Genomic DNA, 14151 nt, shown 5'->3' with positions numbered 1-14151 from the left:
AGGTTTACAACATCGGGTTCAAAAGATATTGAGGTTTAAATATTTGATTTTGTTACAAAGACTCAATTCCTTTTGCCAGTTACAACTAAACTTAAACAACTGCTTTAGAGTATTGAAATGTACATTCCCAGGTCTACCAAAAAGTACAAGTGAGTAAAACAATAGTCAAGGGCGTGGCGACACTTTAAAGTCAACCTAGCCTTGAAAACTATTGCAAATTTTCACAGCAGTCTTGATCTATTTGTGGACCCAGAACTTTCCCCCAGAACTTTAGTTGTGCTTGATGCAATTTTTTTCAGAGCTTGCTGTCTTGGTTTTTCTAACTTGTCACGGAATTGGTAAGTAGAAAATATCAGGGTTTCCTTGGAGATTAGAAGAACGTAAATTGTACTCTAGTATTAGTCTAGGGTTTACTCCAGTATAAGCCTTGTATTTACTCTAGTATTAGTCTAGGGTTTACTCCAGTATAAGCCTTGTATTTACTCTAGTATGAGTCTAATGTTTACTCTAGTTTAAGCCTTGTATTTACTATAGTATTAGTCTAATGCATTTACTCCAGTATAAGCCTTGTATTTACTCAAGTATAAGACTAGTGTTTACTCCAGTATAAGCCTAGTATTTACTCTAGTATAAGCCTAGTGTTTACTCCAGTATAAGCCTTGTATTTACTCTAGCATAAGTCTAATGTTATACTCCAGTTTAAGCCTAGTATTTACTGTAGTATAAGTCTAGTGTTTATAAGTTTTGTATTTACTCTAGCATAAATCTATTGTATACTCCAGTATAAGCCTAGTGTTTAATCCAGTATAAATCTAGTGTTTACTCCAGTATAAGCCTAGTGTTTACTCCAGTACAAACCTAGTATTTACTTCAGTAGAAGTCAAGTGTTTACTCCAGTACAAACCTAGTGTTTACTTCAGTAGAAGTCAAGTGTTTACTCCAGTACAAACCTAGTGTTTACTCCAGTATAAGTCAAGTGTTTACTCCAGTATAATCCTAGTGTTTAATCCAGTATAAACCTAGTTTTTACTCCAGTATAAGTCTAGTGTTTACTCAAGTATAAGCCTTTACTCAAGTATAAGCCTAGTGTTTACTGTTTACTCCAGGTATGACTAGTACTATCTCCAACCCAGCTCTCTATGCGTTCCTGAACGAAAACTTCAGGAAAGAATTCCGTCGAATGTTCGGAATAGATTCCTCCCAGCCCGGTCATCTGGGCAGACGGTCAAACGATAGACAGGTATAATGTTATTTTTTGATAACAAATTCGATTAAAAAGCAAAGTTCAACTTGAACCCGTTTTACAAGTTTATGTAAAGCGTGGATGCAAGTTTAAGCTTGACCCTCCATTTATAAAGTTGCATGTCGAATTCACAACGGCACCTAATCTACGAAGGATGGGATTTTTATTTTTTTCCCTGAAAATTGATAATTTTCAATTTTGTGTTGAACAGACATACCATTCTTTAAATGAAGGGTCACTTAAAATAAAACCTAATACATTCCCTTTAGGGGTTTATTATTTTTATGTTTGCAACCCATGATATGGTAAAACTTTAATAAATTTTACTAAGCATATTTGAGGTAGAAGAATTTATAGATTAAAATATGAAAAGTATATTCAACATGTACATTTGAAAAGGATTTGAAAACAAAGTTATTATCCTAAATTTAAACGTGCCCACATTGGATATCGAGATCAAGCATTCAACACTGCTTCTCACAAAAGTTTCGAATATGGTCTTCTTCAGATTGTTATGTTTATAGTAAAATACTCTGTATATCTGATCTTCTTAATTTTCTGGTTTTTGTAGGTTGGTCGACGTGTACCAGATATACCTAAAGTAAAGATTAACGACAACTCAACGATACAAATCGGCGATTTTCAGATGAACGATATGTCTCCTTCGCTTAGCACAAGGTGAGTGGAATTTTTGAAATTTCTTTTTTTACTTTGGTTCCTTTGATTGTGTAACATGTTTTTTTGTTTTTTTTTGCTTCACAAAAATCAATTCTGTGTAACATGATTTTTTTTNTAACACTAAGACGGGAGTTACGGAAAAGTTCAATGTTTTCCATTTTTTTTCAACCTTAACATTAAACATTTTTACCAAACTTGAAAAGAAATTATAGTAAAAAAATATATATTTTATAACATTCCATAATGAACAGGCCCTTCTACCCACTGGTTTTACAAAATGTTCAATTTAATAACCCAGATCTCCTCGCATTGTTTCACATTGTCTAACTAGGGTTTCCAGCGAAAAGGAAAAATCGTTTCGCGAAATTTTCTTTTTTTCGCGACCATTTCGCTTCATTTTTGCATTTCGTTCGCTCGCAAACAAATGCAAAAATGTTCGCTTTGTTCGCGAAATTTCGCTTCAATCTGTTTCGCGAGGTGGAAAATGCGAAAATTTCACGAAAATGCGAAAATTTTGTAAACAAAATAATGAGAAAATTTTGCGAAAAAATAATGCGAAAATTGAACGTATGTATTGTGGACGGACAGGGTGAAACTTAAGATAGCTAATGAAATTAAATTCTCTTCATCAAACATTTATTAAAGTAAAGGAAGAGAAATTATTTACATGACATAATAAAACTTTTAAATTGAAGGTTTTAATATTAATTCTGAGAGAAATAATTCAATGACACAGTTATCGGGGAGGTTAACCGACTGAATATATTGGGGAGGTTAACCGACTGAATATTGGGGAGGTTAACCGACTGAATATCGGGGAGGTTAACCGACTGAATATATTGGGGAGGTTAACCGACTGAATATCGGGGAGGTTAACCGACTGAATATGAGTTACTAGCCTGGGAACCCAACTTTGGCAGGAGTTTCCCCTATAAAAGACAACGTTCACTCAACTTAGAATTTTTAACCCAGACGTCCCGTGGTTCTTTACTCAAAATTTGAAGCAAATCGGTCCAGGGCTTCAAAAGTTATTAACTTGCATCCATCAGACAAACAAACGGATATCAATACTTTATATGTTTAGATAAAAAGATTTAAAATCGTCAAAAGTTTTGACAGTGTCCGAGAGTGCTGGAATTAAAAACGTTTCTACATCAAAAGAAAATTTCAATTTTGAATTCTTTAACAGTTTTCCCATGTTGCTTTCGTGTTGACATTAATAAAAGAGAATGCCATGGTATTCAGTAACCTTTAACTATAACAATGACATTAAGTTTAAACTTTAAAGTCTTATGGAGTCTATAAAAAGTCATAACGGTCGAAATGCGTCTTTTATATAATAAGGATTGTCGTGAAATGTGAAACATTTCTTTTTTAAATTAAATTGTGAAGTTAAAGCTGTATAATATATATAAGTATATAATGTAATATGTATCACATCGCTGAAAACACAACAATCTTCTTACACAATTTGATTTATATTACACAGTGTTTCATGCTGGATGCAATCTTCAGTATAATTGTGTTTTATATAATATATACATATATATATATTTCATGGATACATCCATTATTCCTCGGGTTGTATTTTTTTTTTGATTTTTAGAAATAATTTTTAAGGATTATGTCGTCAACGACTGGTAGCAGCCAGTGTGCTGAGTTTCTCCAAGTTCGGTATCCTGATTTCAGTATCAAGTAATGAGTATATATTGTCTATATTGTGTTGTGTTGTCTTAGTGTTTATTATGTACTTTATTTTAAAAGAACGTGTGTAGCTAGCAAGGTACTAATGCAAGGAAAATTATTTCAGAAGTGTACGCATTTTTTGTCTTTGGGCGGAAAAGTAAACACAACACGGATGTCACAGCCTGACATGGAATCCATTTTCTCAAAAATAATCTTTGACATATTCTGGTCAAAGGAAACTATTGTGTGAATTATCAAAATTATCAAATTAAATGCTTTGTTCCTCCTCGGATACTAGAGACGAACACTGATGCATCTATTTTTGTGTACAAATTCCGCCCAGAGAGGACTGGTTTCAATATGTACGTTTAGTATACACAACGGCAATTATCTTTCCTTGCATTAGTACCTTGGTGTGTATACAGTTTTTTTTGATACCGTATTAAATTCATATTAAACGTTTTCTGTCCAACAAATTACAAGATTCTCTAAAGGAATTGGGTCTTTAAGTTTAATATATTAAAGCTCTGCGCTTTAAAGTGAACAAGATTAGAAAACTTGAGTTTGTGACAAAGACTCAATTCCTTTATAAATGTTTTTTTGGCGTTTTTGAAATTTATAATTCTGAAAAAGTTCATTGCAATCCCATGTTTCTTTAATTTTAATTATTAAACGTTTTATGCGTTTATATTTTGAAAATAGTTTTTAAATAAACTTTTTTTTCAACGATCTAGCAATCCTTCTCTGTACGTACTTTGCATAATGTTCATATAATCCCTTCCATCTATTTTTATATTTGATTTAGAGACAGATTTTGTATTTTTACACAACGATATTAAACACTAAACTTAGAAAGTTCGCGAAGATAACTGGAATCATAGATTACTAACAATACAGATAGAACACTAGATGTCGTCTTTTCAAGATGTAGGGGTGTTTCGTTCACTATAACCCTGAGACAGAAGCCTAAAGGAGTTACGGGCATGTTTTCTCTGTCTTGTCATTCAACGTGGCATGCGTGTAACTCCTTTGGGCTTCTTCCTCAGGGTTATTGTTTACAAAAAACCCATAAATCTTAAATCGACGACATATAGTGTTCTATCTGTATTTTTAATAATCTATGACTGGAATTATTTTGTTGTAAGTTTTGTACATTGTATTACTGGATTCCGTGATTTCAAGGGACCACCATTTTTTTAAATTGCATGCTCGAATCACAACGGTACCCATTGAATCTTTATCGGAGCATCTATGAGGAAAAAATCGCGTTTTTTGATCTAAAAGAGTGTCAACTCCTGACTAGTGTCCATTTTCCATTAATTTTCTAAACAATTTTACGTTATCAACGAAGCCAAAGTTTAAGATTATCAATTTTTAAATAAATGAAACAAGGATTAATCCATCATTTTGGCACATATAAGAAGGTCAATTAAAATTACGTAAATTATAGTTCCTTAAGTAGTAACGATGAATTTGGGCCATTCATGTTCATTCTTTATTACTGGAAAAATACTTGAGTCCATTCCTTAAAGTGTAGAAAAACGACAATAATTCTGTGTATTTAGTTTATGGAAAGACTCATNTAAAATTACCGTAAAGTGTTGTGTTGAGATTAAAAGAAACATATCTGTGTGCTTTATTACCTTGTTTTTCTTTCAAAATATCTTGTGAAATTTCTCACGTTTCTATCAATTAACTCAGCGGTAACAAAAATAACAAAAAAAGGAAGAAAAGGCATAGAGTCAAGGAGAAAACATATATACAGGTTTATCCATACAGAAAGCAACTTCAAAGATGACTCATACGGATCATCTGTTTTCTTATCTTTACTTTTCCATGCAAAATCATTACATAAGAAGTTAAAAGAATAAGGTTAAGATTAATTAGCCTTGAATAATTAGAGAGTTTCAGATGGTATTTACAATCTCATCCTTTATGAATAACCCTGTACTTACGAAACCAAATATCAAAAACTAGCCGAAGTGCCCGAAGTTGCCCGTGGAATTTTTAAAAATCGAACTTTGGAAAAAAAAATCAAATTTTTAAAGCCTATGTTACCCCCAGGGTACTCAAGGGTTCCCTCAAAAAATGTCAGCCCATTCGGTCCAGCCAATTGGCCAACTATAGAAACAGTCAAACAAATATATATGAGTTAAGAGCTTTATTATATAGACTAGAAAGTCAAGACTCGAGAGGAAAAAAATCTCAACAGTTAAAAATGAATGTGTCTTATATATAAAGATGAATATAAAGATGAATCCTTCATTTAATACTTTTCTCATTATCTAAATATATAAAAAAGTTTCTTAACTTTGTATTCTTTCCATTAGTGACCAATACTTTTTGAGTTATGTAAAAAAACTACAGCAGGAATAGGGTTTAAAAATGAATGTGGAAAAGTCAATAAATCTCATAAAGATATATTTATTAAAAACGCACATTCATTGCACCAATCTCAGGTTTAAATCAAATCACAAAAAATAGTGGAAATCCAAGCTGGGGCCGCGATTTATTGAAAGTATTTATAAAATCACACATCTTGAAAAAGCTGAAAATTATCATTAAGCGTAGATAAATTCAATTCAAATAAGGACCTCCGTCCACCACACGTATTTCAAAACAGACAAGACATTAGAAACCAAAATAGATGGATTTGTCTTATATACATAAAGATGAATATAAAGATGAATCCTTCATTTAATACTTTTCTCATTATCTAAATATATAAAAAAGTTTCTTAACTTTGTATTCTTTCCATTAGAAATATATTTTCTACTCTTTGTGTTGTGTTTGTTAAGTGTATTATTATTATGTTGTTTTGTCCTGATAAATATAAAGAAAATAGATGTTTTAAATGGCCGAATTTTTGTGATTGTCACTTGTAGATTTCTGCTACAGACACAAAAAAATTTCGCAGAATTCAAGAATTCAACATTTTTTTTTAGCTGATAAAATTTTCTATCAAGATAATGGTTCCATTGTCCACGAATATTGCGCGTGTTTGTCTATCCCATCCAACGGGCAGCTGTAGTACATACATTTGAATTTCCGAGCCTAGCTGGTCAACCTATCCGGTCCATTTTGTACTGTACCTAGCTCTATGGACAGGACCAGCCGGTGCAACAAGGTTGACGCGGTCAGACTTTGTGCTTCATAAAGGTTGAATTTACTTTTATTAAAAGGGTTGAGGTGCGTATTCCAACCGTCCGCCTAAGAAAGCCATAAAGCAAATTACCTTTAATAGTAACAACGTCTTTAAAACTTTTTAGATAAAATAATTGATAATTTATTTATAAGTAAAACATAAATTTAACTGATTTTTTTATATTCTAGAGTTTTATTGAATTTATTTATTTTCAGTTTCCTTTTACGTTAGACTTGTCCCATTTTAAAGTTTGTATCAATTTTGCAAAAAAATTCGCAAGAAATAATTTTACATTAATAACCTTCTCATGCATCATGTAAGCCCTGGCCTACACGTTTACAATATATGATAACTTATACTGTAATGCCAAGTCTATCATTATTTTAGTAAATTGCAGGGTTTTCCTAAAAAGAATAATTCAGAGAGCAATTGAACTCTTGTATTGTTAATAATTAAATCTATGATTTGTGATTGAGTAGTTTTCATATCGACACTTCACACAAGAATATTAGATACGTTGTTATTTAAGTTGTTAAGCATTTTCCCAAGGATGACTTACCAAGTGTAAATTTACCAAATGGCAACTTCCCAAACGTGCAATTTTCCAAGCGGCAACTTCACAAATATATATTAAAGGTTAGGTTAGGCCTTTTGAGGCACCGCAATCTGCGACTAGCATGGGCTAGGGGGGCAAAGCGCTTTGGCTAAAACAGGCTTAAAGCCAAGCGCTTTGGCTAGAACAGGCTTGAGAAGTTGCCGCTTCTGATTTTCTAATATGTTAAAACAAAATAATCAAAACTAGAGGAGCTACAAGGTCACAAAGTCGTTGCAAGTCGTTGCATAGATTTGACAGTCTCCTTAAGTAAATATTTAGTTTTTTTAACTGCACGCCGCGCCAGAGGATTTCTGTTCTTCAAACTATAGGATATTGATGATGAGAAAAATGTTTGAAACTCGGAGTATACATTATTTTAAATTTCAATAACAGTCCCTTTAGATTTAATGTTTTTTTTTGTTTCAGGGCAACATACACAGTGGACTGGAACAATGAGGAAAATCATTTTATTTATCATTCATTGCATTTTTTACTTTTTATTTGATTAGATAAGTTGTAAAACAAAAGGAATTATTTTTTTCCACTTTCTTTGATTTAACATTTTTGTTAACCCCGAATATTCTAGTTTGAGATACTTTCATGGGCTATGAAAGAATTATACTTCCTTTAATTCGACTCTACAAAAAATTTACATTGAATGTGAGAATAATTTGTTTTTGTAAAAGAACGAAATTATATCGGACTAACAGTGACTGGCTAGGTATGGTATAGTTGAACTGAGAGCACAGTATTATAAAATACTAGCTGAAGGGCCCAGCGTTGCCCGTGGGAACAAAGTAGCAAAAAATTTTTGAAAAAAAATTTAAAATAAAAAAAGTTGATGAAAAATTTCGAATATTTTTAGCCTATAACCCATGAGTGTCCAGAAAAAGTGTCAGCCCAATCGGTCCAGCTGGCTGGCTATAGGCAGCATATATATATATATATACGAATGTCTTGTTTTATTATATAGATAATGGCAGGATCCAGTTTATGCTTACAACACTTGTTTTCTATTATTACTACATACGTAATTGACCACAACAAGCTCGCTCTTCAAAAATTACTGAGGGCGGATAACTCTGGGATTTCCTTACAAGGTTCGAATTTTTGAAAAATAATTTCGTCGATTATTTCTGTTGAGCAATGTGTTCCAATTAACAGCAAATTAGTTTAAAGAAGAATTTTCGTAACGTTTTTCGTCTGGGTTATTAAATGGTTTAAAAAAACGAATCTTGTGAGCAAACCTCCAGAATTTATCAGCCTCGTGATATTTGAGGCACTCGAGTTTTCAATCTTATGTACAGGTTTACCCACATAGGATGAGACTGTAAAGACGACCTAAAACCTTTTAATTATGTCGATCCCAGGGTTGAATTAAGTTTTCGGTCTTAAGTAGGGGTTTTAAGGAAAGAAACAAGTTGCAGGGAATCGTAAATAAAAGTGCGGTCGTCTCTGAGGTCTTATCCTTGGACGGTAATCCTGTAGTAATTTACAACAAAATCATATATACATCTCAGTTCAACTACCACCGTACCCATAGGAATGGATCGTTTCAACTTTAAAAAAAAAACGATCGTTTCTCTTAAAAAAACGACGAAAAAACAAAGAAACGATCGTTTTAAAAAAATATAGTTTTCAAAAAACGATCTTTTTAAAAAACGACCTTTTACGACGACCATTCGAACGACCTTTTAGAGAAAATACATTTTTTGTCAGGTTATTTGTCTAGATAAAAAAAACATTTAAGGCAACATCATCTTCCTGAAAAAAAACTTTATTAATTGTCATTAGAGTCAGATTCATTCGCGAAAATTTGTTTAAAAAGATCGTTTTTTGTTTAAAAAAGCGACCATTTTCGTTTTTTGAAAGTTTATAACGAGTGGTTTGCCTGCAAAAACAAACGATTTCTTCTAAAAACGAAACGATAGTTTTTTGGAAGAGAAACCCAAACGAAAAACTATCGCTTTTTCGATCGTTTTTAAAACCAACTCTACTAACCTAGCCATTTTCTCCATTTAAAGGATTTTTTACCTTCAATTTGGTTGAATTAAAGGGTCTGGGTGCGTTGAACAAATGTTGTGATTCATGTTCATTATCAATATCACAAAATGAGTCTAGTGGTCGCCTTCCTGTCAAAATATCCCTAAATTCAAAGATGACAGTAGAGATAAGTAAAGATAAGAATCTATTATTTATTTTGAGATAGTTTAGCATTATTACCTCCTCTGATTAAACATCTTGGACAAAGCTCTTTGGTTCCTCCCCAATAACCATGGAAATTGAGACGACTTGAAAGTCATCTTTAATTTCTGATATTTAATGCATGAAAAAGAAAGTTTAAGAACAAGGCTGTGGTCTACCTTAATTGTACCTTAAAAATTGACGCAGATATATATATATATTGATTATTCCACGGTTTTTCTGTCAATTATAAAAATATTTTTGATTATTACACTTACTTCCTATAACGCATAGTAATATTATACCACTTTCTTAGAGGATTTGAATGCATTCCCAGAATTACATTGATAACTTTATTTGAACCTGAAAGGACCAGTATTCAGTAATTTATAACTTTTGTAATAATAGAGGTAAAGGGAATACCCATGTATTCTTTCAATCAATAAGGAACAGGAAAAATACTCAATTCTTTCCCCTTATCTTATCAGGGGCGTTTATAGGGGACAGGGGGCACACAAGGTATTCGTATAAAAAAATTTTCATGTCCATTTATAATACTTATTTTAAGATTTTAGGTCTTTCAGAATTTTAGGCCATGCAAATAAAGCCTAACAAAGATAGATTCAGCATGCAAGATTAGCCTTGTAAGACTTAAGGACTAAAAACCCAACTGTCCGAGGGATTGTTTGATCTGCAACAGACTCCTGAAAAAGACTAAGAATCGGTGTCATTGGTGCAAAATCAGGACAGGAAAATACAGAGTTATAAAAAATATCTAAAATTTCTACTGAAAGAATTATTGAAAATACTTTTCAGGGGCGTCATGGGAAAAAACTATTTTTAAACTCAATTTCATATTTTGTTTACAATATTATAGTAAATAGTAAACTCTAACATTTTTAAACTGAACCATCCATTCGCAAGTGCATTAAAAATGTACTATTCTTAAAGAAAGGGGCGCCTATAATATCACTCAACGCTCCTTCATCAATTTTATTTGACAAAAAAGAAAATATTGATTTTTGAATTTTTTAAGAAGTGTGTAGCCTGGAGCCTTCAATAGATTTAATATCCAAAATACATCATTTTTATTAAAGTGCGGCTAGAAATTCAATTTCTCATAAAAAAAAACAATAATTTAAAATCATTTAAAACCATATCATCCTTTAGGAAGTGTCTTTAATAGGTTCAAGATAAAAACACGATTTTTATTGAAAGGGTCGCCTAGAAATTCGATATCACTGAACACCCCCCACTTTTATTTCTTTTTAAAAAATTAATGAAAATAATAATTTATAACCATGTAATCCTGCATGTAGGGAGTGTTTTTAAAGGCCTTAAATGTGCCATTTTTTTCAAAAGGCATGCCTACAAATTCAATATCACTGAACATCCCCCTGTTGGATTTTATTTGTCAAAATCAAAGAAAATGTTAATCTACAATTTTTCAGACCATACCATACTTTACATTATGGAGTGTCTCAATAACTGAAAGTTTTTTTTTACTTTGTGTTTGACAAATGAATCTTAAGAGATGGTTGTAAAGTGATATCGAATTTCTAGGCGCCCTTTTCTTTGAAAATTGGTGCATTTTGGATCTTATAGTCTTTAAAGGTGATTCCTAAATAATGGTATGGTTTGAAATATTTCAAATCTACTATTTTCTTTGTTTCTATCGCTTATTTTGAAATTTTTGGCGCCCCTTTCTAGGAAAATGTTGCATTTTGATTTTTTAAGCTATCGAAGACAATTCTTAGTTACTACAGAATGAAATGGTTTCAAAAAAATGAAATTTAAAAATATTTCTTTTGTTAAAAAATAAAATCGAAGTGTGTGGTGTTAACTGATATTGAATTTCTAGGATTTCCTTTTAATGAAAGTTGTGCATTTTTGATCCTACATCCTTTAAAGATTATTCTTACAAGGGTTGGGTTTTAAATTGCCAAGGTGTATCTTGACGACCCTAAAAAAGTGTTATTTTTTTGTAGATCATATTAAATAATAAATTAATATTAAATTTTTAAAAAAATTTCTACTTGCTTTTCCTGAGATGAATTTGTGTTAAGTGGCTTATTCTTCTTCATTTTCAGGACTCTGATGTAGATCAAACAGTTGACCTGATGACAGTTGGCTTTGTACCTGAACCATATCTGGCAAACCTGACAAGGACATTTACCAATTACCAGAATTTTAGTATGATTGAAGTTTCTTTTTTCAGTGGTCAACATTTTAAAAGATAACGCTAATTTTCCAACACATGAAATTGATCTCCGCGATCGGCAACTTTGTATTTGCATTTTTTATATGGCCTTAACATTCTGATAGACCTAAAAACTTAAAATATGTGTGATATATTGACATGAAAAAATATTTAAATGGATACGTTTTGGCCCCTGTTCCCTTTCTACGCCCCTGATGAAAGAACAGGAAATGTCAGTTTTTAATGGGTTCAGGTTAAAAAAAGAAACTAATTGAAAAAAAGTAATTTGTTAGTTTCGTGATTGTGAGAATGAATTAACATTGGTTTTAGTTTCTAGAATTAAATAGCTTATCTATCTATCTATCAAGTTCCCGATGAATAATTCTTACTATTGTCATCTACGGGGTGTCCCAAAACATGACAGTTGGTGAATAGTTTGGATGTCTTTTTCCATATACAGTATTAGATATTTAAGACTTTTTGTAGTTTGTTTAGTTTAAAAACCTTTCCTCAATTATATTTTACTTAGAAATCGATTTTACTATAATATGCCATAAAGTATTTATTATCTTTGGCAACAAAAAACTTTACATATTATGGAAGAAGACATTTTAAACTATTCACCAACTGTCATGTTTCGAGGGACACCCTGTAGTTTGCGAATCTATATATCTATCTAGTTCCATGTGAATAATTCTTATTATTGTCACCTACTACGTGGAATAATCATAATTATTACACGAAATAGGCGACAATAATAAGAATTATTGCTAATTTGGCTACGTAGTAAATCCGATAAGAATGTGGTAAAATATATTTAGAAATTTTTTTTTTTTATCAAATAAATTTAAATTTGTACTAATTTTGCAATATCTCTGTCAATTTTGAAGATACAAAATGATAGACCACATTTTAAAAATCTTAAAACTAGGCGTTTTCGATATTCGATGAACCTAAATACTGCAATAATTGTGTTCATGAAAAAATGCCGCATGGATCTAAGACGATATTAAAGCAGTCACTTAATTTACATGATTATTGGGACACCCTGTATGTTAGATGAAATTAAAGGACTATAATACAAATGTAAAACTGGCTTTAATCCATAAAATGTCATTTATTGCTTTTGTTTTAATTTAATAATCATGCAATATGATAATAAAATGTACTGCTATGAAGGCTACTCATATTTCAACCAGCCAACCTGAGTCCCCCAGTAGTCCCATCCGACAACGAGGAAACCAACCTTCACCACCATCATCTAATCTTCTTGAAATCCCTTCACTCCGATCTCCCATCACCAATATTCTCCCTTCAACCCGTGACCCAAAAGACAATTTGACTCACTTTATGTTTCCCGACGTGGGACAAGAACATCCTTCACGTTTAAATCCCACCTCTTCAGCTGTCTTTGAGAATCCGTTGTTCTCGGGAGTCAGCCGTGTAAGTTTGGATGCAGCAGGCCGCAACAATAATAAGAACCAAACGGGGCATTCAGCGCAAACCGGTTTTCTCAAATTCGTCGAGAACAAATATCAAATCACAGAATTTTAAGATCGAAAGCATCTGGCAAAGCTATAGATTATAGATCAAAATAAACTGATTTAAAACATTACAAGGACTGAAAGTGACCCTTCATACAAAGAAACCAAATCACAACGGTACCCCTGAAGCCTTTATTGCAGATTTTATAGTTTTTCTAGGTTCCTAGGTGTTTTATTATGTTAATTTCTATGTTTTAGAGAACCAATTTGTGAAAATAATCGCGTTCAACATTATAAACATAAATATATATAATACTTGATCGGACAAAGCATTAATGGTAATGTTGTGAATCTGGCATTGTCATCTTTTCTTTGAGGGTCACTTTAAATTACGCTTACACAGTCCCTAACAGAACATCGTTTCAATAACAGGAGAAAGCGCTATAATTTTCTTCTTCCAAATTACAAAAACTTTTTAGATTGTAATTTCGATGATCATTGAACAGCTGGCGACTTTGATTAAAATCTTCTAAAAGAAATTGTAACAATAATTTATATGTGGTGTAATATTTAATGTTAAAAACATTATGCAACCATTTTTAAACCTTTCTTAGGTGCATTCATGTCCCCAGATTAGAAAAATCTTGCTTATTTTTTTGCTGCTTTTTACCCAACATATATATGTATGTCTTGTTTTATTATATAAAATAAATGTGCAATTTTATTTGTAAATAAATTGGTTTTCATGTATAATTTTTACAACTCTTGTGAATAAAATTACTACGTTTTAATTCATGAAACTTGGCAAATATATTATTACATATTAGCTTAAGGACCCGGCGTTGCCCGTGGACAATTTTTTTTTTAAATGTTCGATTTCTTTAAAGCCTATGACACCCCCGACCACCCATGAGTGTCCACAACAAATCTCAGCCC

General features: G+C 31.9%; 1 protein-coding gene across 2 annotated transcripts; it reads left to right on the top strand.

The window, feature by feature from the left end:
- The first annotated feature begins 255 nt into the window (after positions 1-255).
- Positions 256-13916, top strand: LOC111695735 (uncharacterized). Of its 2 annotated transcripts, XM_023465163.1 has the most exons (6): positions 256-338; positions 1107-1240; positions 1815-1921; positions 3542-3616; positions 7774-7804; positions 12911-13916. In XM_023465163.1, exons 1-6 carry the CDS (start codon positions 284-286, stop codon positions 13283-13285), a joined length of 777 nt encoding a protein of 258 aa, XP_023320931.1. In that variant the 5' UTR covers positions 256-283; the 3' UTR covers positions 13286-13916. The 2 variants fall into 2 exon arrangements, with proteins under 2 accessions (XP_023320931.1, XP_023320932.1); XM_023465164.1 differs by lacking the exon at positions 3542-3616.
- The last annotated feature ends 235 nt before the right edge of the window (positions 13917-14151 follow it).

Source organism: Eurytemora carolleeae, unplaced genomic scaffold, assembly GCF_000591075.1.
Source record: "Eurytemora carolleeae unplaced genomic scaffold, Eaff_2.0 scaffold87, whole genome shotgun sequence".
Lineage (NCBI taxonomy): Eukaryota > Metazoa > Arthropoda > Copepoda > Calanoida > Temoridae > Eurytemora > Eurytemora carolleeae.
This window is presented reverse-complemented; position numbering and strand designations above follow the sequence as displayed.